General features: G+C 40.8%; 1 protein-coding gene across 3 annotated transcripts in view; it reads left to right on the forward strand.

Annotated features, from left to right (window-relative positions):
- The window catches only part of SYK (spleen associated tyrosine kinase), a 104,712-nt gene extending 79,545 nt beyond the window's left edge, over positions 1–25,167 (forward strand). For all 3 annotated transcript variants that reach the window (XM_043927470.1, XM_043927472.1, XM_043927471.1), the window contains 6 exons: positions 88–265; positions 3,760–3,969; positions 4,827–5,016; positions 14,402–14,542; positions 15,677–15,789; positions 22,503–25,167. In XM_043927470.1, coding sequence (XP_043783405.1) covers positions 88–265; positions 3,760–3,969; positions 4,827–5,016; positions 14,402–14,542; positions 15,677–15,789; positions 22,503–22,575 — 905 coding nt within the window. In that variant the 3' untranslated portion in view covers positions 22,576–25,167. The remainder of the gene's footprint in view (positions 1–87; positions 266–3,759; positions 3,970–4,826; positions 5,017–14,401; positions 14,543–15,676; positions 15,790–22,502) is intronic.
- Positions 25,168–25,810: the final 643 nt, after the last annotated feature.

Genomic DNA, 25,810 nt, shown 5'->3' on the forward strand with positions numbered 1-25,810 from the left:
ATGACCCCAGGAGGCAAGAGCGGGGGACGATGGCAGTTTCACATGGAATCAAGTTCACGGGCTGTAAGTTTCTTAACTCCTTTTCAGAAGCTCAGAGAGAAGCCTTGCCCATGGACACTGAGGTCTACGAAAGCCCCTATGCAGACCCCGAGGAGATCCGGCCCAAGGAGGTCTACCTGGACCGGAAGCTGCTGACCCTGGAGGACAAGGAACTGGGCTCTGGGAACTTTGGGACCGTGAAGAAGGGCTATTACCAGATGAAAAAGTAAGTCAAAAATTTGCACCATTTCCCTGCACTTATTCTCACGTGAGCTTACGTTCTAGAAGCTACCACATATACATGTATCATGTTCTTTTAATCCCAGACACAAAATGTAACGTGACATGGCTGAATGCTTTGTGATTAACCGTGTAAGTTTTGTTCATTTCTGGTACAATTACAATGAAAGCATCCATTATATATGTTAACTGTGTATGTAATCATTATGTACATATTAGTTTAGATGTATTGTGTGTCCCTTATAGAGAATTAAGAAATAGAGTCAATGACAATATAAGAAAATAAAAACATCATATTTTACCACCCAAACATAACTGTTAACAAACCTGAGTGTGTATAATTTTTAGATCTTTATATGCACATGCATACACATATGTATTATTTAAGATGCAATCATTCATTGATAACAGTGTTTTCCCTTATTTTCTTTGATTTTTAAAAATTGTGTCTCACTTCTCTTAACCAGAAAATTCTTGATGACAAGTATCATTACTATAATTTTTTATTTGCTCTAGTCTATAATTTCAAAGAGCAGTATGTATTATGTGTGTGCACGTGTGTGTTAAGTTGCTCCAGTTGGGTCTGATTCTTTGCAACCCCATGGACTGTAGCCTGCCAGACTTCCCTGTCCATTGGATTCTTTAGCCAAGAATACTGGAGTGGGTTGCCATTTCCTTCTCCTGAGGCTCTTCCCAACCCAAGGATTGAACCCATGTCTCTTATGTCTCCTGCATTGGTAGGAGGGTTCTTTACCACTAGCACCACCTGGAAAACCCTAGTATGTATTATATAACAATTAAAATTGCTAGATTACTAAAAATCTCTTTGTATTTTATTTGGTGCTTAGAAGGTATCTGTCGTGGAATTTTCAGTAAGATTATTGGTTTCTAAAGTCCTTTAAAACAAATCCTCTGAAAATGTATGTCCAAGCTAGGATGTTACTGATATGAATATAATTGGGTTTGATTGTTTGATGCTATTTTAAATTTAAAGAATTTGTATACAGCTTTTTCTTGAGTAGATCATTTACATGGCTCAAGGGTCAAAAATACATGCAAGAGTATGCACAGACACTTATGCTTTTAATCCTGCCCCTTTCGCCATTTGTGTTTATACATGTATATATATGTTGTTCAGTCACTAAGTCATGTCTGACTTTTTGGGTATATATATGTATATATATATATGACATGTGACAGATATATAAAGTCATATATATATAGATATATGACTGCTATGCTTACTTTTAAATAAATTAATATGATATATGTCCATTATTTTATAAAATTAATATAAATTATCCTGTATTAAGGCATACATTTTCTCAACTAGTTTGTAATACTCAATTCCCTACTTAATTAAATATGCAAATTGACATGGACGTGACTATACATACATAATTTCAACTAGAGATGTGGAGAGAGGAGAGGCCATATAGGTTAACTGGGGGCAAAACGATGTCTTTACAGTATTGAGTCTTCATATCAATAAGCATGACCCATCTTTCCATCTACTTAGGTCTTTAATTTCTCTGAGCAAAATTATTTAGTTTTTTGTGTAGAGGTCTTGTACAGCTTCTTTGCTGGATTCATTCATAGGTATTTAGTATTTTTGGTTTTAATATATGTGGTATAATTTTAAAATTTTTACTTGCTATTCCTTGGCATTGCTTGAATGCAATATGATTTTGTCTGTTTGCCTGATGTCCAACAACTTTTCTTAAAGTCTTCTATTATTTTTCACTCATTATTTCCAGTAGTTTATTTGTGTTTTGTTTGACCCAGAAATATGTCATCTATAAATAACAACAGTTTGATTTCATCCTGTCCAATTGTTATACTTTCATACTTCTTCCTTGCCTATTGTATCAACTAGAAACTGTGGTTCAATGTTAAATAAAAGTGCCAGTGGTCACATTCCTCATTCCTGATTTCAGGGGGAAAACTTTCAATATTTCACCACTAGGTTCACAGCTGCCCTTTATCATATTATGGAAGTTTCCTTTTATTTCTACTTTTCTGAGAGATTTGTTTTTAATCATAAATGTGTGTTACATTTTTTCTTTATTTTTTCTCCTCTGCTGATAAGACCACAGTCTTTTTCTTCTTTATTGTGTTTGTGGATGAATTACACTGATTGATTTTCAGATGTTAAACCTTGCATTCCTGGAATAAACTTATCTTATTCATGAATTATATATTCACTATATCTTTCTCATAAAACATTGAATTAAATTTTCTAATATTTCCCTTTGAATTTTTGCATCTACATTCATGGGAGATATCAGTAAATTATTTTCCTGTAATTTCTTTGTCTGGTTTTGGCATCAGGTTAATGCTAACTTCATAAAATGAGTTGGGAAGTTCCCTTCCTCTTTTTGTTTCTGGAAGAGTTTGTGAATGTTCTTTCTGCCTTAAACATTAGAAGAATCAAGAGATTTGTGCTTGTTAATTCTGACCCCTACCTCACACCATACATGAAACTAGTTCCAGATGGATGGTAGACTGAAATGTGAAAGGTAAAACAATAAACTATCTAGAGATGGCATAAGATTATATTTTCTTGATCTCAGGAGGAGAATGCAGAGTCTTCGTAGGTACTGGAGAGGTTCTATACTTCCATCTGTGTAGGAAATACATCTTGTGTCTAATGTGTAAATACTCTTGAGTTCTACACTGCAGCTATATGTTCATTTCTGAATGTATGTCAGACTTACTCTGTTATTCTGTTATTTAACCTATTTTATTTGATACTTCTGTTTTTATTTTCTACTTTTGAAGTTCAACAAAAGAGTTATACTTCCTGCATTTGTGGGAACTGTATCATGAAAAGATGCAGTTTTTCAAATCGTACATAGTTAAGTGCTATGTATTTATTTAAGCCCCACTATGTCAGAATATTTTCAAGAGAGTTCAAACATGACTTAGATGATGCTTTTATTCGAAAATGGAAAAGAATTAGTTTTTTTCAAACTTGTTGAAGCATGCTTAAAATTAGCAAAGCTCAGTTTTTAGAAGTGTTTTGTAAATTATAAGCTTCAACAGTGTATGCTTTTTAATTTTGCAGCTAGAAATTCATTGTAACATATATTAAAGGCATGTTGTAATTACATACATTACACATAATGATGTGATAAATCTCAAGATGTTACCGGAATCTGTGCATGTCATAGTTTTTAAAGGTTTATTTGAAAGTTATTTAAGTATTCTACAGTGTGTCAGCTTTCTGGTTGGTTGTGGCATTCTTCAGCACTCTCCCATTATTTTCAACTAATTAGGTATTACTCTCTGTCTATAAAATGAGAGAACATGATTGAAGAATTAGCCATGTACAACATGGCTTCTTCAGACACATTTCCTCTCTGTGGTAGGTATTTCCATAACATCGTTTCCAGCACAGGAATTATGTTTCATGGGAGATAATTATCTATACGTGAGACACTTTGAAAAGTTTCTTATGTGTTCCAATTTCTTTTGCAGAGTTGTGAAAACAGTAGCTGTGAAAATCCTGAAAAATGAGGCCAATGACCCTGCTCTTAAGGATGAGTTATTAGCAGAAGCAAATGTCATGCAGCAGCTTGACAACCCTTACATTGTGCGCATGATAGGGATTTGTGAAGCTGAGTCCTGGATGCTGGTCATGGAGATGGCAGAACTTGGTCCACTCAACAAATATTTACAACAGAACAGGTATCCTTAGGTGCCCCAGCAGCTCATACGTGAGGGTCAGGGCCTGCCTGCCCAATGCACATCATAGCCTGATTTCTTCCAGAACCCTTGTCTCCTCCCATGCCTTCCCAGAGTTGGCCACTCAGGGACCTTGAGTGGGGAGGTTCGAGAGCTGTAGTCTTTGGATCGAGTGTTCTTTAACTCTTAATACATAAAGAAAAACTCTAATTCAACAATTTGGACTCCTTTGCTCACGTCATACTGGCCTGGTGATAGAGTCAGCTCTAGACTATCTTGGCAAGCATTCTCCTCTCACCAGGCAGAAAGAATGTGCTCTTTTAAAAGAAACAATTAAATAAACATTTTATATGGGAAAACAGTGATATTTTACATATCCGGCTGACTACTGCATTCCCATAAGTAATTATTTTTGAAAATATCCATTGCTGTTAATTCATTGCAAGCATCAATGGAGTAACCATGCTATGCTCATCTCCAGCCATGGTTGAGATAGAGAGTCATGAGGAATAAATCTTAATAACAGCCACTGATTTCTTTATCCCATTTGCACCTATGTTTGTACTTAAATGGGACTCAGGGTTGGCATTCTTACCTTTTCAACATTGGAATGAGGGTTCTAACTGAATCCTGGTTCTCCATGAGCCAGGTCTGACCACCCTGTTATACTGCTTTTCATGTAATTCAAAGCACACATTGAAAATTCTAGCAGCTGAATACCAGTCACTACCACTTGTGATTCTTGCTTTAGAAGAATAGGAAATAAGTGAGTTCATATTCTCTCTGTATGAGAAGCATGGTTGGTTGTTCTGAAATGTACGCCTGTTCACTATCATTAATGACATATGTGTGACTTTCAGGCATGTCAAGGATAAAAACATCATAGAGCTGGTTCATCAGGTGTCTATGGGAATGAAATATTTGGAAGAGTGCAATTTTGTGCACAGAGATCTGGCTGCAAGGAATGTATTGCTGGTTACTCAACATTATGCCAAGATCAGTGATTTTGGACTTTCTAAAGCACTTCGTGCTGATGAAAACTACTATAAGGTACGAACAACTTACCCACCATTCAGAGCAGCTAGTAGTAAAAATCTGAAATGCAAATATATGTTTTCTTTATTTTATTTTGGTAAGATTTCAAGAAGCAATTTCCCCATAGAAAAATAACTGTGTAAGAAATGTTCTTCTTAAGCTTTGATTCTATCATTAAAAAGATGGAAATACTCTAATATATCACAACTTAAGATTTACTCAGAATAGTATCTTCAAACTATGTTCCTTAGAACAATAGGGAATCAAGGTATTAATGATGATTCATCTGGAAAAAAACAAGAATAGAATTCATTTGTTAAATTACTTTGGAAAATACATATTGGACAGGTTGACTCTAGTAGGATTTTTCAAAGCTCCTCTATGAACCCTCAAATGAACTAATAGCAAGTAAAAGAAGGGGAAAAAGTCTTTATATGAACTCAGTCAGAGTGTATGTAGAGTCTAACCTGACCCATTGGAAAATGTAACAGAGACCAGATAGTAGAAAAGGGTGTCAAGAACATGTTCTCAGTTCTTCATGTCCCTGGGAATGTCCAGCAGTCTTAGAAGTAGATGACATACCCTGATGATCTAACTAGTGAATGGCAGGATGAGAGTTGTGGAGTTTCCCTGAGTGCCACACCACAAAGTGGCTGGAGAAGACACCTAAGTGACCACATACACCCACCCATGCTTTCTCTGAGAGACAGCAGTGGGTATGGCAGATGGTGATGGATAGCAGATCTTAGTCAGCTAAGGGTCAGCACAAAGGCTGAGCAACAGAAGCAGAGCTCCCATCACAGCTCCTCACTCCATTCTTCATAGACAAGCTGGCCCCAGAGAAGCCACTTCAGAAATGAGCCAGAATGTGTAAAGCATCAGATAATCCCTTTGATGGGACTGCTAGGAGATGGAGCAAAGGAAATAATAGCCCTCAAGTAATAACCAGACATACACACCAGAAAAAAATAGATTTTAAAGTTAGAGACACTTTGGAACATACACTTCCATGATAATAAGTAGGAAGAAGAAAATAGAGACTATCTAAAGCAAGGGCTTAAAGAGGAGACAGAGAAGTTGAGATAACAAATAGTCCCAAAACTTAGTGCATTAAAACAACACCAAGCACTTATTTACTCTCAGTTCTGCAGTGTGAGCAGGGCTTGGTGGAAATGGTGCATCTCTGCTCCATACAGTGTCATGGGGGTGGTTCCAAGAGGTCAGGAGGATTTATTTCCATTCTGCTCACTCACACCACTAATGACTGATTTGACATGGGCCGTGATCTGGGGCTTTCACTGGTCTGTATCCATTTAACAATAACTTATCTACATGTGGCCTCTCCATGTACCTCTGGGTTTCCTCACAGCATGGTGACTGGGTCCTGAGACCAAGTTATTCAAGAGGCAGGAAGTAGAGATTGTCACACTCCTAATTTCAGGGCCTAGGAACTGGCTTAGAGTCTTGTCCACTTACTCTATTGGTCAGAGCAACCACAGATCACCCATATTCAAGGCAGAAGGGAGGAATGTCAAAGAACATGAGGGTCAATTTTTCCAACTGCCACAGATATTAAACAGCATATTTTGAAAAGGGAACAAGCAGATCTCTGAAAATCTATAAAGAAGGGGAAGAAAATATAGAAGACAGTATAGAAATAAAAGGCAGTGGATCAGGAAGAAGACAATGGGGTAGGAGATCCAGATTCTGTCCTCCAAAAACGATCAATGGTCAGATAGCTATCCATGAATGAAACAGCTTTGAGAGAACTCTTGTTGTTCAATCGCTCAGTAATGCCCGACTCTTTGCAACCCCATGGAGACTACAGCACACCAGGCTTTCCTGTCCTTCACCATCTCACAGAGCTCCAGGGAGAACTCTGGAGTCCACTTGAAAAGCTTTAGCAACACAGCAGAATGAAAAACATGAGAATAACTGCACTAAAAGGAAAGAACAATAGCTTCATTTTGCCTGCATCATCCCATCCTTCAGGTCAGTACTACTCAGTGCCAGGCGAGAACCCAGCTAGAAAGAGTTCTCTTCATCAGGAAAGGGAAAGCCTCAAGAATTCCAGACCCCTATCTCTGACTTCTTATCAACCTGCCTAGGAATTGATTCCCTCAGGACTTCCCCAGTGGTCCAGTGGTTAAGAATCCACCTTCCAATACCAGGAACATGGGTTCAATCCCTGGTCAGAGAACTAAGATCCCACATACTTCAGGGTAGCTAAGCCTATGCACCACGACTAGATAGCCCATGCACTGCGATTGGAGAAAGCTTGCTTACCACGGCAAAGGCTCAACACAACCAAAAAACTGTCTTAAAGAAAGGAATGGGGAAAGCCTATAGGACTTAAGGGACACCATAAAGCAAAATGAGTTATGTATTATTGAAGTCCAAGAAGAGAGAATGAAAGGGGCAGAAAGTGTGTTTTTAGAAATAATGACTGAGACTTCCAAAATTTGAGGAGAGATTTAGGTGTCCAAGTTCATGAAGCTCATAAGTCCCAGATAAATTCAGTTGAAAGAGATCTTCTCCAAGACATACAATAATAAAACTGTCAAAAATCAGAAAAAGAATCATAAAAGAAGCAAGAGAAAAAAAAATCTTGTCACTTACAAGGGAGCTCCCTCCCCCTAAGGCTACCAACAGATTTCTCAGCACACATCTATAAGCCATAAGAGAGTAGAATGATAGAGTCAGTGTACTGAAAGAAAAAAAAAAACAGCATGCCAACCCAGAATACTATATATCCCAAAGAACGCTTTATGTCCTTCAGAAATGAAGATGAGATAAAGACTTTCCCAGCCAAAAAAAAGCTGAGGGAGTATATTACCACTAGACCTATGTTACAAGAAATTCTGAGTTCTTCAAGCTAAAATAAAAGGAAGCTAATTAGTAACATGAAAAATATGAAAATATAAAGCACACTGATAAAGGTAAGTATATAATCAAATTTAGCATTCCCCATTACTCTAATATGGTATTGTGTTAATCACTTGATGCTGGCATAAGGGATAAAGGACAAAAATATTAAAAATAGCTATGGCTACAATAGTTTATTATTGGATATATGATATAAAAAGACTTTAATTGTGATATTGAAAACATAGCATGTATGGGGAAGAGTGAAAGGGTAAGAGTATTTGCATACAATCAAAGTTAAGTTGTTATCACCTTAAAATAGATTTTTATTTGTAAGATATTTTATGTAAGCCTTAGGGTAACCACAAGGAAAAAACCTGCAGTAGATGTGTAAAAGATAGAGCAAAAGAAACTAAATATACCACTATGGAGAATCATCAAATCACAAAGGAAGACAACAAGAGAGGATGAAATGAACAAAGGAAATCTAAAATATCCAGAAAACAATAATATGATATTACTAAATCTTTACCTGTGAATAATTTTTGTAATTGTAAATGGATTAAATTTGTCAATCAAAAATCATAGAGTGACTAAAAGGACCAAAAAAAAAAAAAAAAGACCCAGCTAATATGCTGCCTACAAGAGACTCATTTCAACTTTAAGGACACACAAAATCTCCATGTGAAGAGATAGAAAAATATATCCCTTACAAATGGAAACCAAAAAGTAGCAAATGTACCTACGTTTTTATCATACAAAATAGACTTCAATCTAAAAACCTTAGCCAGAGACAAAGGAAGTCAGTCATCATGTAATGGTAAAGGGGTCAATTCATAAAGAAGATATAATAATTGTAAATATACATGCCCCAACATTGGAGAACCTAAATATATTAAGCAAATACTATCATATATGAAGGGAGAAATAGATAACGATATAATAATTGTGGGAGCTTTCAGTACCCCACTTTTAACCATAGATAGGTCATACAAACAGAAAATCAGTAAAGAAATATTGGATTTGACCTATACTTTAGACCAAATGGACCTGGCAGAATTCATAAGAGAATTCTACCAAACATATCAAAAAGAATTAATGCCCAAAATGGAAGAGGAGGAAATACTCACAAATTCATTTTACAAGGCCCATGTTCTTTTGATACCAAAGCCAGATACAAGGAAAGAAAACTATAGGCCAATATCCCTGATGAACTTAGATGCAAAAATTCTCAACAAAATACTAGCAAACTAAATTTAGCAACACGTTACAAAGATCACACATCATAGTGAAGTGGGATTTACTTTTGAATGCAAGGATAGTTCAATATATGCAAATCAGTAAATGTGATACCCCGTATTAATAGAATGAAGGATAAAAATCATATGGTCATCTCTTTAGATGCATAAAAGGCATTTGATAGAATTCACATCATTTCATGATAAACAGTCTTATAAAGGTTGGTGTAAAAGGAACATACCTCAACACAATAAAGGCCATGTAATGGCAAGCCCACAACTGACGTCAAACTCAGTGGAGAATGGTTGAAAGCTTTTTTATCTAAGATCAGGAATAAGATGAGTACTTATTAAACAGTACCGGAAGTCCTAGCCAGAGCAATTAGGGAAAAAAAGGCTTATGTATCAAAGTTACCTCAAGTTAAAAAAAGAAATAAAAGGCATCCATACCTGAAAGGTAGAATAAAGTTGTCTTTATTTACAGATGACATAATCTTATACAGTTGACCCTGGAACAACACAGGTCTGGATTGTGCAGGTCCACTTGCACATGGATTTCTCTCACTAAGTCTGTACTCTAGCACTACACATTTCACCATTGGTTGAATCTATAGATGCAGAACCATGAAGATGGAGAGCCAACTGTAAGGTTATACGTGGATTTTTGAGTATATGAAGTGTTGGCATCCTGAACCTCCACATCGTTTAACCCCTACATTGTATACATAAAACCCAAAGACTGCATCAAAAAGCTGTGAAAACAAATAAACGAATAAAGTAAAATAGCAAAACACAAAATCAACATACAAAAATCAGTTGCATGTCTGTACACTAACAGTAAACTATCTGAAAAAGACATGAAGGAAAAACTGTCATTTACAATTGCTTCATAACAATAGATATTTAGGAATAAATTTAGCCAAGAAAGTTAAAAGATCTACAGACTGAAAATAAGACATTGATGAAAAATTGAAGAATACACAAATAAATGGAAAGCTATCCTTTGTTCATGGATCAGAAGAGTTAATATTGTTAAAATTACCGTACTACACAAAGTCATCTACAGATTCAATACAAATCCCTACAAGAATTCCATTTTTCACAAAAATGGAAGAAATAATCCTAAAATTCATATGGAACCCCCAAAGACTCTGAATAGACAAAGCAGTCCTCTGAAATAATGAAGCTGGATGCATTATGCTTCCTGACTTCAAACTATACTACAAAACTATAGTAAACAAAACAGTGTGGTACTGACATAAAAACAAACTTGAAAACTAATGGAACAGAAGCAAGAGCCCATAAAACTATGCATATATAGTCAAGTAAAATTTGATAAGGGAGTCAGGGATATCTAATGGGGAAAAATACTCTTCAAAAACTGAATATTCACATTCAAAAGAATGAAATTGGACCCCTGGACTATAACACTCACAAAACTTAACTCAAAGTGGATTAATGAATTAAATGTAAGACTTGAAACTATAAAACTCCTAGAAGAAAACTTATGAAAAAAAGCTCCTCAGCATTGGTCTTGGCAATGATTTTTTTTGGATATGACACCCAAAGTACAAGCAACAAAAGCAGAAATCAACAGGCAGGACTACATCAAACTAAAAAGTTTTCTGTATAGAAAAAGAAACAATCAACAGAATTAAAGGTTAACCTAGAGAATGGGAGAAAATGTTTGAAAACCATCTATCTTGGATAACTGGTAATTATCCAAAATATATAAGGAACTCATACAACTCAGTAGCAAAAAATCCAAATAATCTGGTTTTTAAATGGGCAAAGGACCAGAATGGAAAGATTCTGTTTTTCATATATTTCTATAACAAAAGAAGACCTACAAATAGCCAACAAGTATGTGTAAGGGTATTCAACACCACTAAGCAACAGAGAAATGCAAATCAGAACCACCATATGTCTCCTCATACCTGTTAAAATGGCTGTCACCAAAAAGATAAGAAATAGAAAATGTTATTGCGGATGTGGAGAAAGAGGAACCCTTGTGTGCTTTTGGTGGGAATATAAATTTGTACAGTCACTATGGAAAGCAATGTAGAGTTTCTTCAAAAAATAAAAATAGAACTATTGTTATCATTCGGCAGTCCCATTTCCAAGTATGTATTCAAAGATAATGAAATCGCTATCTGGTAAAGATATCTTAACTCTCATGTTCATTGCAGTATTATTCACAATGGCCAAGACATGGAAACAATCTAATATCCATCAATAGATGAATGGATAGAGAAAATGTGATGTGTGTGAGTGTGTGCATGTGTGTGTATGTGTGTGTTGGCTTAAAACTGAAGACAAATACATGGGATATATCCAGCCATAAAAAAGAAGGAAATCCTGCCATTTGAAACAACATCAACGTACCTTGGGGGCTTTCCTGGTAGCTCAGCTGGTAAAGAATCCACCTGCAATGCAGGAGACTCTGGTTCAATCCCTGGGTTGGGAAGATCCCCTGGAGAAGGGATAGGCTACCCACTCCAGTATTCTTGCCTGGAGAATCACCATGGACAGAGGAGCCTAACTAGCTAAAGTCCATGGAGTCACAAAGAGTCGGACACAACCGAGCGACTAAGCACAGCACAGCACACAGACATACCTTGAGGACATCATGCTAAGGGAAATAAGTCAGAGAAAAACAAATACTATAAGATCTCACTTATATGGTAGAATCTAAAAAATGCTAAAGTCATAGAAACAGAGAGTAGACTGGTTGCCAGGAGCTGGGAGGTGGGGGAAATGAGAATATTGGTCAAAGCGTACAAACTTCTAGTTATAAATTCTGGAGCTCTAACCTACAGTGTGGAGCCTAGAATTAAGAGTACTACATTGTATGTGCCCGTACTCATTTGTGTCCAACTCTTGTGACCCCATGGACTGTAGCCCACCAGGCTCCTCTGTCCATGGTGTACTCTAGCTGAGAATACTGGAGTAGGTTGCCATTTCCTTCAGGGGATCTTCCTGACCCAGGAATAGAACCCATATCACCTGGGTCTCCTGCATTGGCAGATGGATTCTTTACCACTAAGCCGCCTGGTAAGTCCACTACATTGTAAACTTGGAAGTTACTAAGAAAGTAGATCTTAAATGTTCTCGCCATTTCATGGGGCCATTTCAACAACAACAAAAAAATGGTAATCTTGTCAGGTGAAGGATGTGTTAACTAATCTTATTGTTGTAAATATTTTGCAGTATATCCATGTCTCAGTCATCATACTGTGTCAAAAAAAAGCCATGTTAGAAGCAACCGAAAGAAACTGCATACACGTGAAAAGATGGGAACGTGAAGAATTTCTTTAAGAAAACAAAGTGAAATGAAAACCTTTAAAAAGTTAAGAAAGATTAAAGAGAGATGATAGTGGTAGAAGCAAATTAGCTGGGCTCTTGGAGAACTCTGCATGGCATCATGAACTTGTGCAGCTCCAGAACCATAAACACAAATGTCCTTTGATCCAGCAACTCCTTACAAGTACTCCATACACAAGGCAAATACACACCGTCAGTAATGTTCATTCTAGCACGATGTGTAAGAGCAAAAATCAGGAAAAAATCTCAATGACCTCTCAGCAGGAGGCTGGCTAAATGAATCATAGCAGATTTATGGAAAGCATGCAATTAACTCTTCTAAAAGTGACTTCCTTTGCAAGTGCTGACAGAACTATATCTATGACACATGGCTAAGTAGAAAAATTGAAAAGTAAAGTATAAGAAGTATATGCCTGTAGCTGGATTACCTCTCAAAAAAGCATGTATTACTTATTTATACTTGTATATAGATTCTTCTGGAAGGACTGAAGAAAAATAATCAAACATGCTGTCTCTGTTGATGAGGACTTGGAGTTTGTGGTGGAAAGAGACTCACTTTCCATCATATTTAGGATTTGTCAAAGGTTTATCCTGTAATCAAAATTCAGAATAAACTTGAAATAACATACATGACTAGATTGTTCAAAAAAATCTGAAATCGAAATCTACAAATAGTGCATAAAATAAATGAGACAGAAGTATAAGCAATGTGCCATTTAGAGAAGTGTGCTGGCTTCAATGATCGCAGATTAAAATCCCTGAGTTGTCCCCCTCTGGCCACCATAGGGCAGCCAGCCTCCCACTGTCCACCCCAAGAGATGCCACCAGGGTTATAGGGACTTCTAGGGGAGGTAGTAAGACATCCATGTCACACTGAACCTCATGTCCCTCAGAAAGGGTTTTTTCTGGGCAAAATTTTGATCTTTTCACCACCACTTGCTTTTTTACACTAGAAAGTTTGCAACTTTGTTTTAAATAATACTAGGAAACCGTCTCCCCAGAAATAATCGGTGCTGACTTAAAACTGTAGACAAACATGCAATAATAGTTAAATATATTGTAAACAGCCCAGTATTTCTTGGAACAAAACCATTAAGTAATACTCAGGCCTGACTCTTCCATTGTCATGCCAAACTTCAAGAAGCTGTGAGCAACCGAAGAGGTGAGAGAAAGAGCCTTAGAAGATATGAAAAATTCAGTCCAAATCTTAACAATACATATTTAAATCTTAAAACTTTAAGATTTAATCATATTTTAAGATTCAGACAGAACTTATATATACACAGGCATTTTGTGAGTCATGATTTTATTGATTTTTTAAATTGCAGTAAAATATACATAACGTCTGGAGGAAGAAATGATAACCCACTCCAGTATTCTTGCCTGGAGAATCCCATGGACAGAGGAGCCTGGCAGGTTATAATCCACAGGGGTGCAAAGACTCGGACACAACTGAAGCATCTTAGCATGAGCATACATAACTTAAATTTTACCGTCTTAACCATTTCAAGTGTACAGTTCAGTAATGTTCATTCACGTTGCTCACAACCAGTCTCCAGAATCCTTTTCATCTTCCCAAACTGAAACTCTGTACCCATTAATCAGCTCCTCTCCATCTCTCCCCCTCCTCTGGCCCCAGGCAACAGTTATTCTACCTTCTGTCTCTGTGACTCCAGAGGTCTCAGTTGTGTGGAATCATATATTAGTCCTTTAGTGACTTGACCAGCTTATTTCATTGAGCATAATAAAAGGTAACTGCGTGGTTCATCTATGTCATGGCATCTATCAGAATCCCCTTCCTTCTTAAACGTACATCCACTATATCAGTATACCCCATTTTGTGTATCCGTTTATTTGTCAGTGGACACTTGGGGAGCTCACACCTTTGGTTGTTGTGAATAGTGCTGCTATGAACAAGCATAGTGTGCATCATTTTATTCTTAATGGAACACCTCCATTTGCCTGGTTTTCAGGCCCAGACCCACGGAAAGTGGCCTGTGAAGTGGTACGCTCCGGAATGCATCAACTACTACAAGTTCTCCAGCAAGAGTGATGTTTGGAGCTTCGGAGTATTAATGTGGGAAGCGTTTTCTTATGGGCAGAAGCCATATCGGGTGAGTTACTTGTGCTTCATTTCCTAATTATCAGGCCATCAGAACAGATAAGCACCAGATTAGCTTTACAGGACCCTGAAAAACATCAAATTTGGTCACCTTTCCTGAGTCTGTATCTTTTGAGAGTACAGTGAATGTGATCTCCGTTTATTCTAAACCGAAAGAAATATTTGAAACTATCTGGACAATATATATGTGTTTATTTTCATTGTGTATTATACACATAAATATGCATTAATATGTCAACAAAAATTCAGTTAACTATCAAGTTCTGAAGGATAAAAGGGAGTTTTATTTGAGCCAAACTGAGGATCATAACCCAGGAAGCAAATTCTTAGAAGGCACTGGGAGTTATTCCACCTGTTAAAAGCCAAAGGCACAGTCTTTGAGACAAGATCGTTTGAGACAAAAGATTATACATCAAAATGACATACTCGTTCACTAAGGATACACAGTCCAGGTAAGCGTGTGCAAAGGGAGCAGCAAGTCACCACGACCCCCTACAGAGCTAAGAAAGAACACTGTTTTTTAAAGACGCGACATTGCTAGTGTCAGAAGAGAGAAAGAAAATTGATCTCTATGGTCAAGCAGGTATTCCTGTCTTTGAGGAGCCCTGGTTAATGTGTACACACTGCCCAGTAGGGAGGGAGAGAGGAGGTCAAAACACACAGAGAGGATTTTATATTTAATTTTTTTTGTCCTGCCTTAAAATACAAATTTTACTGAAACATTTACCCAAATCAACATTCATTAGAGTTGAAATGAAAATAATGGTTACTCTCATTAGCAAATGTGCAGTTCAGTAATCTTTTCTAAGATTTTTTTTTCACATCAAAATATATATACAGAAAAGCACACAAATCCTAGGCTACAGCTTGATGGAATTTCATAATTGGGACATATCCATGAAGCCAGCCCCCCAAAGCAGAAACAGAAGCTCCCTTTTCCCCCTACATGCACAAGACTTACGCCAAGGGTCACCCCACCTGATTCCTAGCATCATAGGTTAGCTGCTTCTGTTTCTTGTACTTTATGTAATTGAAGTCACACAGCATCGACTCTTTGGTTTCTTTTCAGGGATGGGTTCTAATTGTTTTGTTTTGCTGAATACTTGCTTGGTTTTGCATGGTTTAGGGAATGAAAGGGAGTGAAGTTTCTGCTATGCTGGAGAAAGGAGAGAGGATGGGGTGCCCACCAGGGTGTCCTAGAGAGATGTACGAGCTGATGACCCTGTGCTGGACCTATGAGTGAGTACCTAGCCCTTCCTGCCATTTAGCCCAATCCTGTGGAGGCAGATGGAATTGCCAGGCACTAACAAGGAGCATAAATGCTATCCTTTCATGAATCAGGGATGGTCTCCCTTCTAAACAAACAATCGGGGACAGGTCTTGCTTCCTGGACCATACACTTCTGTTCTTTAGTCTAAAGAGCATAAGTGAAGTGAAGTCGCTCAGTCGTGTCTGACTCTTTGCCACCCCATGGACTGTAGCCTACCAGGCTCCTCCGTCTGTGGGATTCTCCAGGCAAGAATACTGGAGTGGGTTTCCATTTATACAATTACTCTAATTCCAGGTATGAAAATTTAAATGTAGATGATACCAGTCAGGGTTAAGGGGTGTTCAGAATACAAAACAAATGTTCTTAAGTGTCTGGTCTGGGGATGCGTGCCATGTTTGGTAAGAGAAGATGATGGAAGTACTTAGCAGGGAGATGTCATACTGTCCTAATTCCTGATCACCTCTCAGCCTGAGGCATGATCACGGATGGATTGACTCAGGTTGCACTCCCCAAAAGTGAATCAGAATTTGAAACAGTAACCCTAGAGTCTGCCCCAGTGGCCTGCCAGGTAGAGCACATGTGACATTGTAGGCAGGTGATGTTCAGGGGAGCTCAGCTGGCAAGGGAAATGCATTGCCCCCGAAAATCAGGGACATGGCCTTTGACCTTGCCTGGATTTGGCAGCCTGGATATGCATTGTGGGGAAACCCAGGGCCAGGGTCTCTGTCCCTCTGACACTAAAGCATGTCTGCAGAGCCCTTGTAGCTTGGAAAAGATGCAGGTCTGTAATGGGGAGGAACTCATATATCTGCCAATAGATTTAATATTTTGAGGATCAGGTTTCTTCTCAGGTATGACAGCTGATGCTGCAGAGGCATCTCCAAGATGATGGATATTCTAAGTGCTTCCAGAGGCCACCTGGAATTCTGCAACATCCCAGGCAGCATCTTCCATGACTATAGCTGGGAATGGAAGTTAAGAATCTCTTTATTATCTAGAAGTGACCCAGGGTGTCAGCCAAGGGAAAGAGCACTGTCCTTGTGGAAGTTAACAATTCTGGGCTGGGCGAACAGGAAACAAATTAACCAAGCACTTAAACGCATGATTACATATTGTGATGGTGCTATAGAGCAAACCACAGGGAGCTTTGAGTGAGAGTAGAGAATTTCCATCCCTGGGTGGGGAAGATCCCCTGGAGGAGGAAATGGCAACCCACTCCAATATGCTTGCCTGGAGAATTCCATTGACAGAGGAGCCTGGTGGGTTACAGACACATAGAGTCGGACACTACTCCGACTGATAGTCGAACCCTACCACCATAGAATCGCAAAGAGTCGGACACTTCTAAGCAACTGAGTACAGTACAGCACACACACAGACGATTCTCGAGGGGTGGGGATTATACTTCCATTGATGAGTCCATATTGGCCTCTTTCAGGAAGGAGTGTTCCAACTGAGAACTGCAGGGTGAGGAACTTGAAGGCAGAAAATGAGAAGAGAAGGGGGCTGCTGGGCACCAGGGTCAGAGCAGCAAAAGCACCCCAGACCCCAGTACACAGAAGTGGGCAGGACACCAGCAAGCACACAGGACACTTGGCCACGCTCCGCTGCAGAAGCTCAGAGTTTCCCTGGCTTCCCGGCAGCAGCCTGACCCACAATGTAAAGGAGAGTTTCTATGGGAAACCTGACCAGGCATCTTTGCTGAGGGTCATTCTGTATTCCTATTTCCCCACACTAGTTCACTTGGTATGTCAGCAAGATCCCCTGGAGAAAGGACAGGTTGCCCACGTCACTATTCATGGGCTTCCCTGGTGGCTCAGACGGTAAAGAAACTGCCTGCAATGCAGGAGACCTGGGTTCAATCCCTGAGTCGGGAAGATCCCCTGGAGGAGAAAGTAGCAACCCACTCCAGTGTTCTTGCTTGGGGAATCCCCATGGACAGAGGAGTCTGGCGGGTTACAGGCTATGGGGTCGCAGAGTCGGACACAACTGAGTGCCAAAGCATAGCACAGTACAGGCTATTACGTGGATGAAACCCTCACAGTAAGACTCTTAGAGATTTTTTGTGCATTCGGTCAGAGGAGAACACCCTGTTTGGCAAAGATGATGAGGCTGTGCTCTTTAGTTTTAGTATCAGGAGGGAAGGTTTCCCTCTGTGTGGACTCATGTTTCCACTTGTGGTTCTGCATTCCTGGCTTGGCCATCACTTCCACTCCTGAACACACCTTGGTGGCTGTAGACACATCTTCCCACAGTGAGACAGAGGAAGCTTCTGTCTCTAACCATGACCACAGATGACATACTTCAAGCAGCCTTATTGCTTGCTCTTGAAAACCATAAGTGCAAATGAAAACCATAAGTGCAACCATTTATTTTGATGCCATTTGCTAGAACAACCCATTTTGGTTCTGTAGAAACCACTGCTCTTATAACAGTGAGTGAGTGATTTCGGGTCCCCATGTGTGGTGCCTGGCTATTCTCTCATACCTAGACTGAACCATGTGAAACTGCAGCTGTTGTTGGTCAAAAAGGTTGAATGTGGATAGTGTATGCAGTTTAACCTCAAGTTCTGTGTCACTTATTGGGCAATTTTACCCACTTGCAATATTGCCAAAAATCTTGCATAATAAAATAACTTCCAAGCAAGGACATATTCTCAGAGTTTTAAGAAATACTTGCTTTCAGCTGATCATGCTCAGTATGCCCACGTTAGAGGAAATAGTTCAGTTTAGTTCAGTTCAGTCACTCAATCGTGTCCGACTCTTTGCAGCCCATGAACCGTAGCACACCAGGCCTCCCTGTCCATCACCAACTCCCGGAGTCCACCCAAACCCATGTCCATCGAGTCGGTAATGCCATCCAACCATCTCATCCTCTGTCGTCCCCTTCTCCTCCCACCCTCAATCCCTCCCAGCATCAGGGTCTTTTCCAATGAGTCAGCTCTTCGCATGAGGTGGCCAAAGGATTGGAGTTTCAGCTTCAACATCAGTCCTTCCAATGAACACCTAGGACTGATCTCCTTTAGGATGGACTGGCTGGATCTCCTTGCAGTCCAAGGGACTCTCAAGAGTCTTATCCAACACCACAGTTCAAAAGCATCAATTCTTCGGCAGTCAGCTTTCTTTATAGTCCAACTCTCATATCCATACATGACCACTGGAAAAACCATAGCCTTGACTAGACGGACCTTTGTTGGCAAAGTAATGGCTCTGCTTTTTAATATGCTGTCTAGGTTGGTCATAACTTTCCTTCCAAGGAGTAAGTGTCTTTTAATTTCATAGCTGCAATCACCATGTGCAGTGATTTTGGAACCCAGAAAAATAAAGTCAGCCACTGTTTCCACTGTTTCCCCATCTATTTGCCATGAAGTGATGGGACCAGATGCCATGATCTTAGTTTTCTGAATGTTGAGCTTTAAGCCAACTTTTTCACTCTCCTCTTTCACTTTCATCAAGAGGCTCTTGAGTTCTTCTTCACTTTCTGCCATAAGGGTGGTGTCACCTGCATATCTGAAGTTATTGATATTTCTTCCTGCAATCTTGATGCCAGCTTGTGCTTCTTCCAGCCCAGCGTTTCTCATGATGTACTCTGCATATAAGTTAAATAAGCAGGGTGACAATATACAGCCTTGACGTACTCCTTTTCCTATTTGGAACCAGTCTGTTGTTCCATGTCAAGGTCTCTAACTGTTGCTTCCTGACCTGCATACAGGTTTCTCAAGAGGCAGGTCAGGTGGTCTGGTATGCCCATCTCTTTCAGAATTTTCCACAGTTTATTGTGATCAGCACAGTCAAAGGCTTTGGCATAGTCAATAAAGCAGAAATAGATGTTTTTCTGGAACTCTCTTGCTTTTTCAATGATCCAGAGGATGTTGGCAATTTGATCTCTGGTTCCTCTGCCTTTTCTAAATCTAGCTTGAACATCTGGAAGTTCACGGTTCATGTATTGCTAAAGCCTGGCTTGGAGAATTTTAAGCATTACTTTACTAGGGTGTGAAATGAGTGCAATTGTGTGGTAGTTTGAGCATTCTTTGGCATTACCTTTCTTTGGGATTGGAATGAAAACTGACCTTTTCCAGTCCTGTGGCCACTGCTGAGTTTTCCAGATTGGCTGGCATATTGAGTGCAGCACTTTCACAGCATCATCTTTCAGGATTTGAAATAGCTCGACTGGAATTCCATCACTTCCACTAGCTTTGTTCGTAATGATGCTTCCTAAGGCCCACCTGACTTCAAATTCCAGGATGTCTGGCTCTAGGTGAGTGATCACACCATTGTTATTATCTGGGTCGTAAAGATCTTTTTTGTGCAGTTCTTCTGTGTATTCTTGCCACCTCTTCTTAACATCTTCTGCTTCTGTTAGGTCCCTATCATTTCTGTCCTTTATTGAGCCCATCTTTTCATGAAATGTTCCCTTGGTATCTCTAATTTTCTTGAAGAGATCTCTAGTCTTTCTCATTCTATTGTTTTCCTTTCTTTCTTTGCACTGATCACTGAGGAAGGCTTTCTTATCTCTCCTTGCTATTCTTTAGAACTCTGCATTCAAATGAGTTTATCTTTCCTTTTCTCCTTTGCTTTTCTCTTCCCTTGTTTTCACAGCTATTTGTAAGGCCTCCTCAGACAGCCATTTTGCTTTTTTGCATTTCTTTTTCTTGGGGATGGTCTTGATTCCTGTTTCCTGTACAATGTCACAAACCTCCATCCATAGTTCATCAGGTACTCTTTCTATCAGATCTAGTCCCTTAAATCTATTTCTCACTTCTACTGTATAGTCATAAGGGATTTGATTTAGGTCATACCTGAATGGTCTAGTGGTTTTCTCCCCTTTCTTCAGTTTAAGTCTGAATTTGGCAATAAGGAGTTCATGATCTGAGCCACAGTCAGCTCCTGGTCTTGTTTTTGCTGACTGTGTAGAGCTTCTCCATCTTTGGCTGCAAAGAATATAATCAGTCTGATTTTGGTGTCAACCATCTGGTGATGTCCGTGTGTAGAGTCTTCTGTTGTGTTGTTGGAAGGGGGTGTTTGCTATGACCAGTGCGATCTCTTGGCAGGACTCTATTAGCCTTTGCCCTGCTTCATTCTGTACTCCAAGGCCAAATTTGCCTGTTACTCCAGGTGTTTCTTGACTTCCTACTTTTGCATTCCAGTCCCTTATAATGAAAAGGACATCTTTTTTGGGTGTTGGTTGTAGAAGGTCTTGTAGTTCTTCATAGAACTGTTCAACTTCAGCTTATTCAGCGTTACTGGTTGGGGCATAGACTTGGGTTACCGTGATATTGAATGGTTTGCCTTGGAAATGAACAGAGATCATTCTGTCTTTTTTGAGATTGTATCCAAGTACTGCATTTCAGACTCTTTTGTTGACTATGATGGCTACTCCATTTCTTCTAAGGGATTTCTGCCCACAATAGTAGATATAATGGTTGTCTGAGTTTAATTCATCCATTCCAGTCCATCTTAGTTCACTGATTCCTAGAATGTCGATGTTCACTCTTGTCATCTGTTTGACCACTTCCAGTTTGCCGTGATTCATGGACCTAACATTCCAGGTTCCTATGCAATATTGCTCTTTACAGCATCGGACCTTGCTTCTATCACCAGTCCCATCCACAACTGGGTATTGTTTATGCTTTGGCTCCATCCCTTCATTCTTTCTGGAGTTATTTCTCCACTCATCTCCAGTAAGATATTGGGCACCTACCGACCTGGGGAGTTCATCTTTCAGTGTCCTATCTTTTTGCCTTTTCATACTGTTCATGGGGTTCTCAAGGCAAGAAGACTGAAGTGGTCTGCCATTCCCTTCTCCAGTGGACCACATTCTGTCAGACCTCTCCACCATGACCCGGCTGTCTTGGGTGGCCCCACACAGCATGGCTTAGTTTCATTGAGTTAGACAAGGCTGTGGTCCGTGTGATTAGATTGGCTAGTTGTCTGTGATTGTAGTTTCAGTCTGTCTGCCCTCTGATCCCCTCTCTCAGTGCCTACCGTCTTACTTGGGATTCTCTTACCTTTGACGTGAGGTCTCTCTTCACAGCTGCTCCAGCAAAGAGGAAACAGAGATGCCTATACATGTTTGTTCAGAGGCTGCAGATTGTGAAAAACTTTTACCCATGGTTTGCATACACCATCACCTCACCTGCTAACAGTGACAAAAGTAAGACCGTGCCACATTACGGTGTGTAATAGCAGCATGTTTTCAGAAAATCTAGAGCCATCTACTGGAGCCATCTACTGGGGCACAACTTTAAATTGTGTCCATATTTTTTTCTTAAAAAGATTAGGAGCTAAGTATTAAATATATATCTACAGCACACTGGTCAACGAAGTATTTTCAGATGCATTCTGTTTTGCTAGATCATAACGAGACCATCTCTGAAAGTGGGGTTTAAAGAGCCTGACTCAGAGTACAAAACTTTCCCACCTTAAGTGGACAGGGGAAACCTGGGCACTCTGTAGTATGCAGGTTAGTTCCGTGGTCTGGGGTGGGTATGACGCTGTGTTCCCCAGGCGCTTTTGCTCATCTGAGCCCAGAGCAGGGCTGTGCTGTGACTGCGGGTTCCTGAGGAAGCCAGCAGAGGGCGCTGCCACTCCACTCGCACTTGGCCTCCAAAGGCCCCTGGCTGTGATCAGCGCTTTTTCACAAGCATTGATAACAACCAGTAATACCTCTCTTCCCTTTGCAGCGTGGAGAACAGGCCTGGATTCGTAGCTGTGGAACTGCGGCTGCGCAATTACTACTACGACGTGGTGAACTAAAGGCTCCCACGCCGTCTGTGGCTGCCTTTCAGCAGATGAGCGGCTGCGGAAAGACTGTTCTAGTGTGTTGATTTTGAGCCTTCATCTCCCTCTGCCCATCGGGAGAGACGGCTCAGGTAGACCGTGTCCGTGACTGTTATTCCCCCAAAGCCTGTCCTGGAACACGCCCTCCACAAAGTAAACATGTCCCAGAGAAGCGGTGGGAAGACAGACAGACACCAGGACTAAGGAGCCTGTGGCTTCCTGAGTGTCTCTTGTCCATGTGGCACGTTGTTTGCAGGATTTGTTTGCAAATTCCTTTCTCACTTTCCAGTTCTCCGGCTCCTGGGTTGCATTTGAACACTCAGCATCACCACGGCGTGCTGAGCCCTCATGCCCACCTCGGCTGCGATTTCTGGAGGATGCCTTTGGCTTGTGGCACCTGCCAGGGAGGAAAAGGAGAGGAGAAGGGGTTTGACTGCCTCTAGAACATGGCTCTGACAGGTCCTGAGACCGAGTCCTGCCACTGAAAAACTTTCCCCAATAAAAGTGCTTTGGGGCTTAAAAACCAACAAACAAATCAGGCTGCATCAGTGCAGTTTTTAAGCCTGTAGCCCAGTTCAGGGAAAAGAGAAAGTTTGGATCCTGCTTTTGCTCTGTGTGTTTTGAGGCAGAAAATTTGGGTCTATGTGGAAAATGGGGCCTGTTGGAATGAATTGGCTTGGCCTACTCTCCCCGCAATAGCCCCTCTCCTTCAGACTCTCTGAAGACTATACTTGACTGAAGACTAATAAAGAAGGTTTTTTGTAAAGATCCAGTAGGGGAGAAGGTGCCCATCATCTCAGGTCTGACCAAGGACAGGCTGCAGAGTGCTGCGGGCTGTTGTCTGCTTATCCAAGCTTCCTCTGCTGCAGCTGGAATTCCTGACTTTTTCTGTATTCATAGTAAGGGACAACCTGATGGCCAAGGCCATCTAAAGATAAGTTTCTGAAGCAAGTATTAATTCAAAATAAAGCCAAAGGCCCTGCCCTGCCCACAAGTAAGCCTCACTGAGTTTGATTTTCAGTTGAAGCTACAAGACCCAGGAAATCTTTTCTAGTCCCCTCCTTCTTAGTTAATCCTGACTATTGTTTGATCATATGCAGGGCATCAGCTCATTGATATCAGGTTTGCTGTAGCCCTTAAAGGTAGGTGTTAATTGGCCATCCTTCTTAGGTCTGTCAAGACACATAAACTCAGACCATCTCATCATCAGTTGCGTCTACATCCAGCTGATGGCCAGAGGAGGAGGCCTCACTCCTAACAGGGGAGCTGGGCACAGAGAAAGGCATCAGTCAGCGCTCCAGCTTAGCCAGGAAAAGACGTGAGTCCCCTGGTGGAACTTGTGTTAAAAAACTTTTAGAACCTACCCATGCTTTTTGGAATCATGCCACCTGGTGGTTTATTCACTGTGTTAAAGAGAGGATCCTTATGTGCTGAGCAGATACTCAATGCACAGCACATTGAAATTATAAAGATTAGTGACACAATCACTGTGCTCGGGCTGTGTAGAATTATCAGAGGAAGATCTGGATAAAGCGAGGATGGCATCTAAGAAAGAGGCCATCCATACACACTGCTGGACTCCCAGGGTCCTTCTTCAGCCCTAAAGTGTGTCTGTAGCTGAGGCCACATGCATACAGGAATAAGGGGCGTGCGTGTAGTGAGTGTGCAGAGCTCTTTCCTTCTTTCCAGTGGGATTGTCCACTGCATCACATCTCCTCACCCCTCCCCGGAGTCAGAGGAGGAAGGACATCTAGAATGCTAGTGGGCAAGAGAAACCCAGCCTGGGAGGCAGCCAGCACTTCCCCCTCCCACTCTGTCCTCTGCTTCTCCCCCGGCGGAGAGAGACCTGAGTGTAGAATTCCCCCTGTGGCCAGTGTCCACGTTTTATCCAGTGAAAATTGTGTCCTGTGTGATGGGTAACTCTCCTTTCCCCTGGGGTCACAGAGGAGGGGACACAGGGAAGGCAACCTTGTAAAAGAGGGATTTGTGATGTAAATGAGCAAAATTTGGAAGGTCAGGGCTTCCCACGGGGCATCTGGCCTGGGCTGGGCTTCCACGTGCGTGCTGCCCTTCTGATGGTTCTAAGCGCGTCTTTACGCTGATCTGGGCTCACTCCATGTGCCTACACCTTTCAGTTCATGTTTAACAGGATCAAAAGGACAGCATGATGGACACATTGCCCTGGCCAGCATCAGTTGTCTGCTGATGCCACAAACACCTTGTTCCTTAGTGGGACCACAAGTTTTTGTAACAGAAACATAATTCATTCTGTGGGTAAAACAATAAATGCTTTTTGTCTGAACCTGTTCTTTCCCTGCAATTGCTGGTATCAGCCTTGCCTTTGCCACTGGATGGTGACTTCACATTTACCCCCAAACCAATGACTGCAGAACCCGACCCGGGTTTTCACATGTGGGGCAGACTGCTGGAGTGTCAGGCCTCCAGCCTCCCAAGGAGCACAGTTGACCAGTTAATCGGGGCGTCGTATTCTCCATTCATTTCAGAAGAGCAATCTTTTGTCACTGGACTTTTTTTCAACTGTAATTTTTAATAAAAAATTTAAATGAGCTTTGTGATGAGTTACATGGATGCAATTAAAATGTGATAGTTGTACTCGGACGCTATTGTGTCCGACTCTTTGTGACCCTATGGACTGTAGCCTGCCAGGCTTCTCTGTCAATGGGATTTCCCAGGCAAGAATACTGGAGGGGGTTACCATTTCCTCCTCCAGGGGATCTTCCCAATCCAGGGGTCAAACCTGTGTCTCTTACACCTCCTGCATTGAAAGGTGGGTTCTTTACCACTAGCACCACCTGGGAAGCCCAAAATAGGATAAATATACTGTCAAATACACTGTGTCAAACAAGCATGTCCAATGTGCAGCGTGTTTAAAAACAATGTTAAGTCCTCAGCCACGGTCTAAAATGGTGGATGTCTGCAGGCTGGTGGGAGTGGATCTGGAAGTTTCTGCCGTGCACAGAAGGGAAAGGCCTATTGATGAGGGCCCTGGGCCACTGAGCTCCTCTGTTCACGGGCAGGGGTCTGCCCAGCAAGAGCCTTGCGGCTCACAATGTACCCTAACGGGTGTGGGCCAACAACACAGAAATCCCAAAAGGGGCCAGAGCAGGGCTGTGGGTGTGAACTTTCCCTTTGTACACACAGCTTATGGAGCATTGGGGGTGACAAGGAAAGAAATCCAGAGCCCTCATTC

Source organism: Cervus elaphus, chromosome 16 (genome assembly GCF_910594005.1).
Source record: "Cervus elaphus chromosome 16, mCerEla1.1, whole genome shotgun sequence".
Classification (NCBI taxonomy): domain Eukaryota; kingdom Metazoa; phylum Chordata; class Mammalia; order Artiodactyla; family Cervidae; genus Cervus; species Cervus elaphus.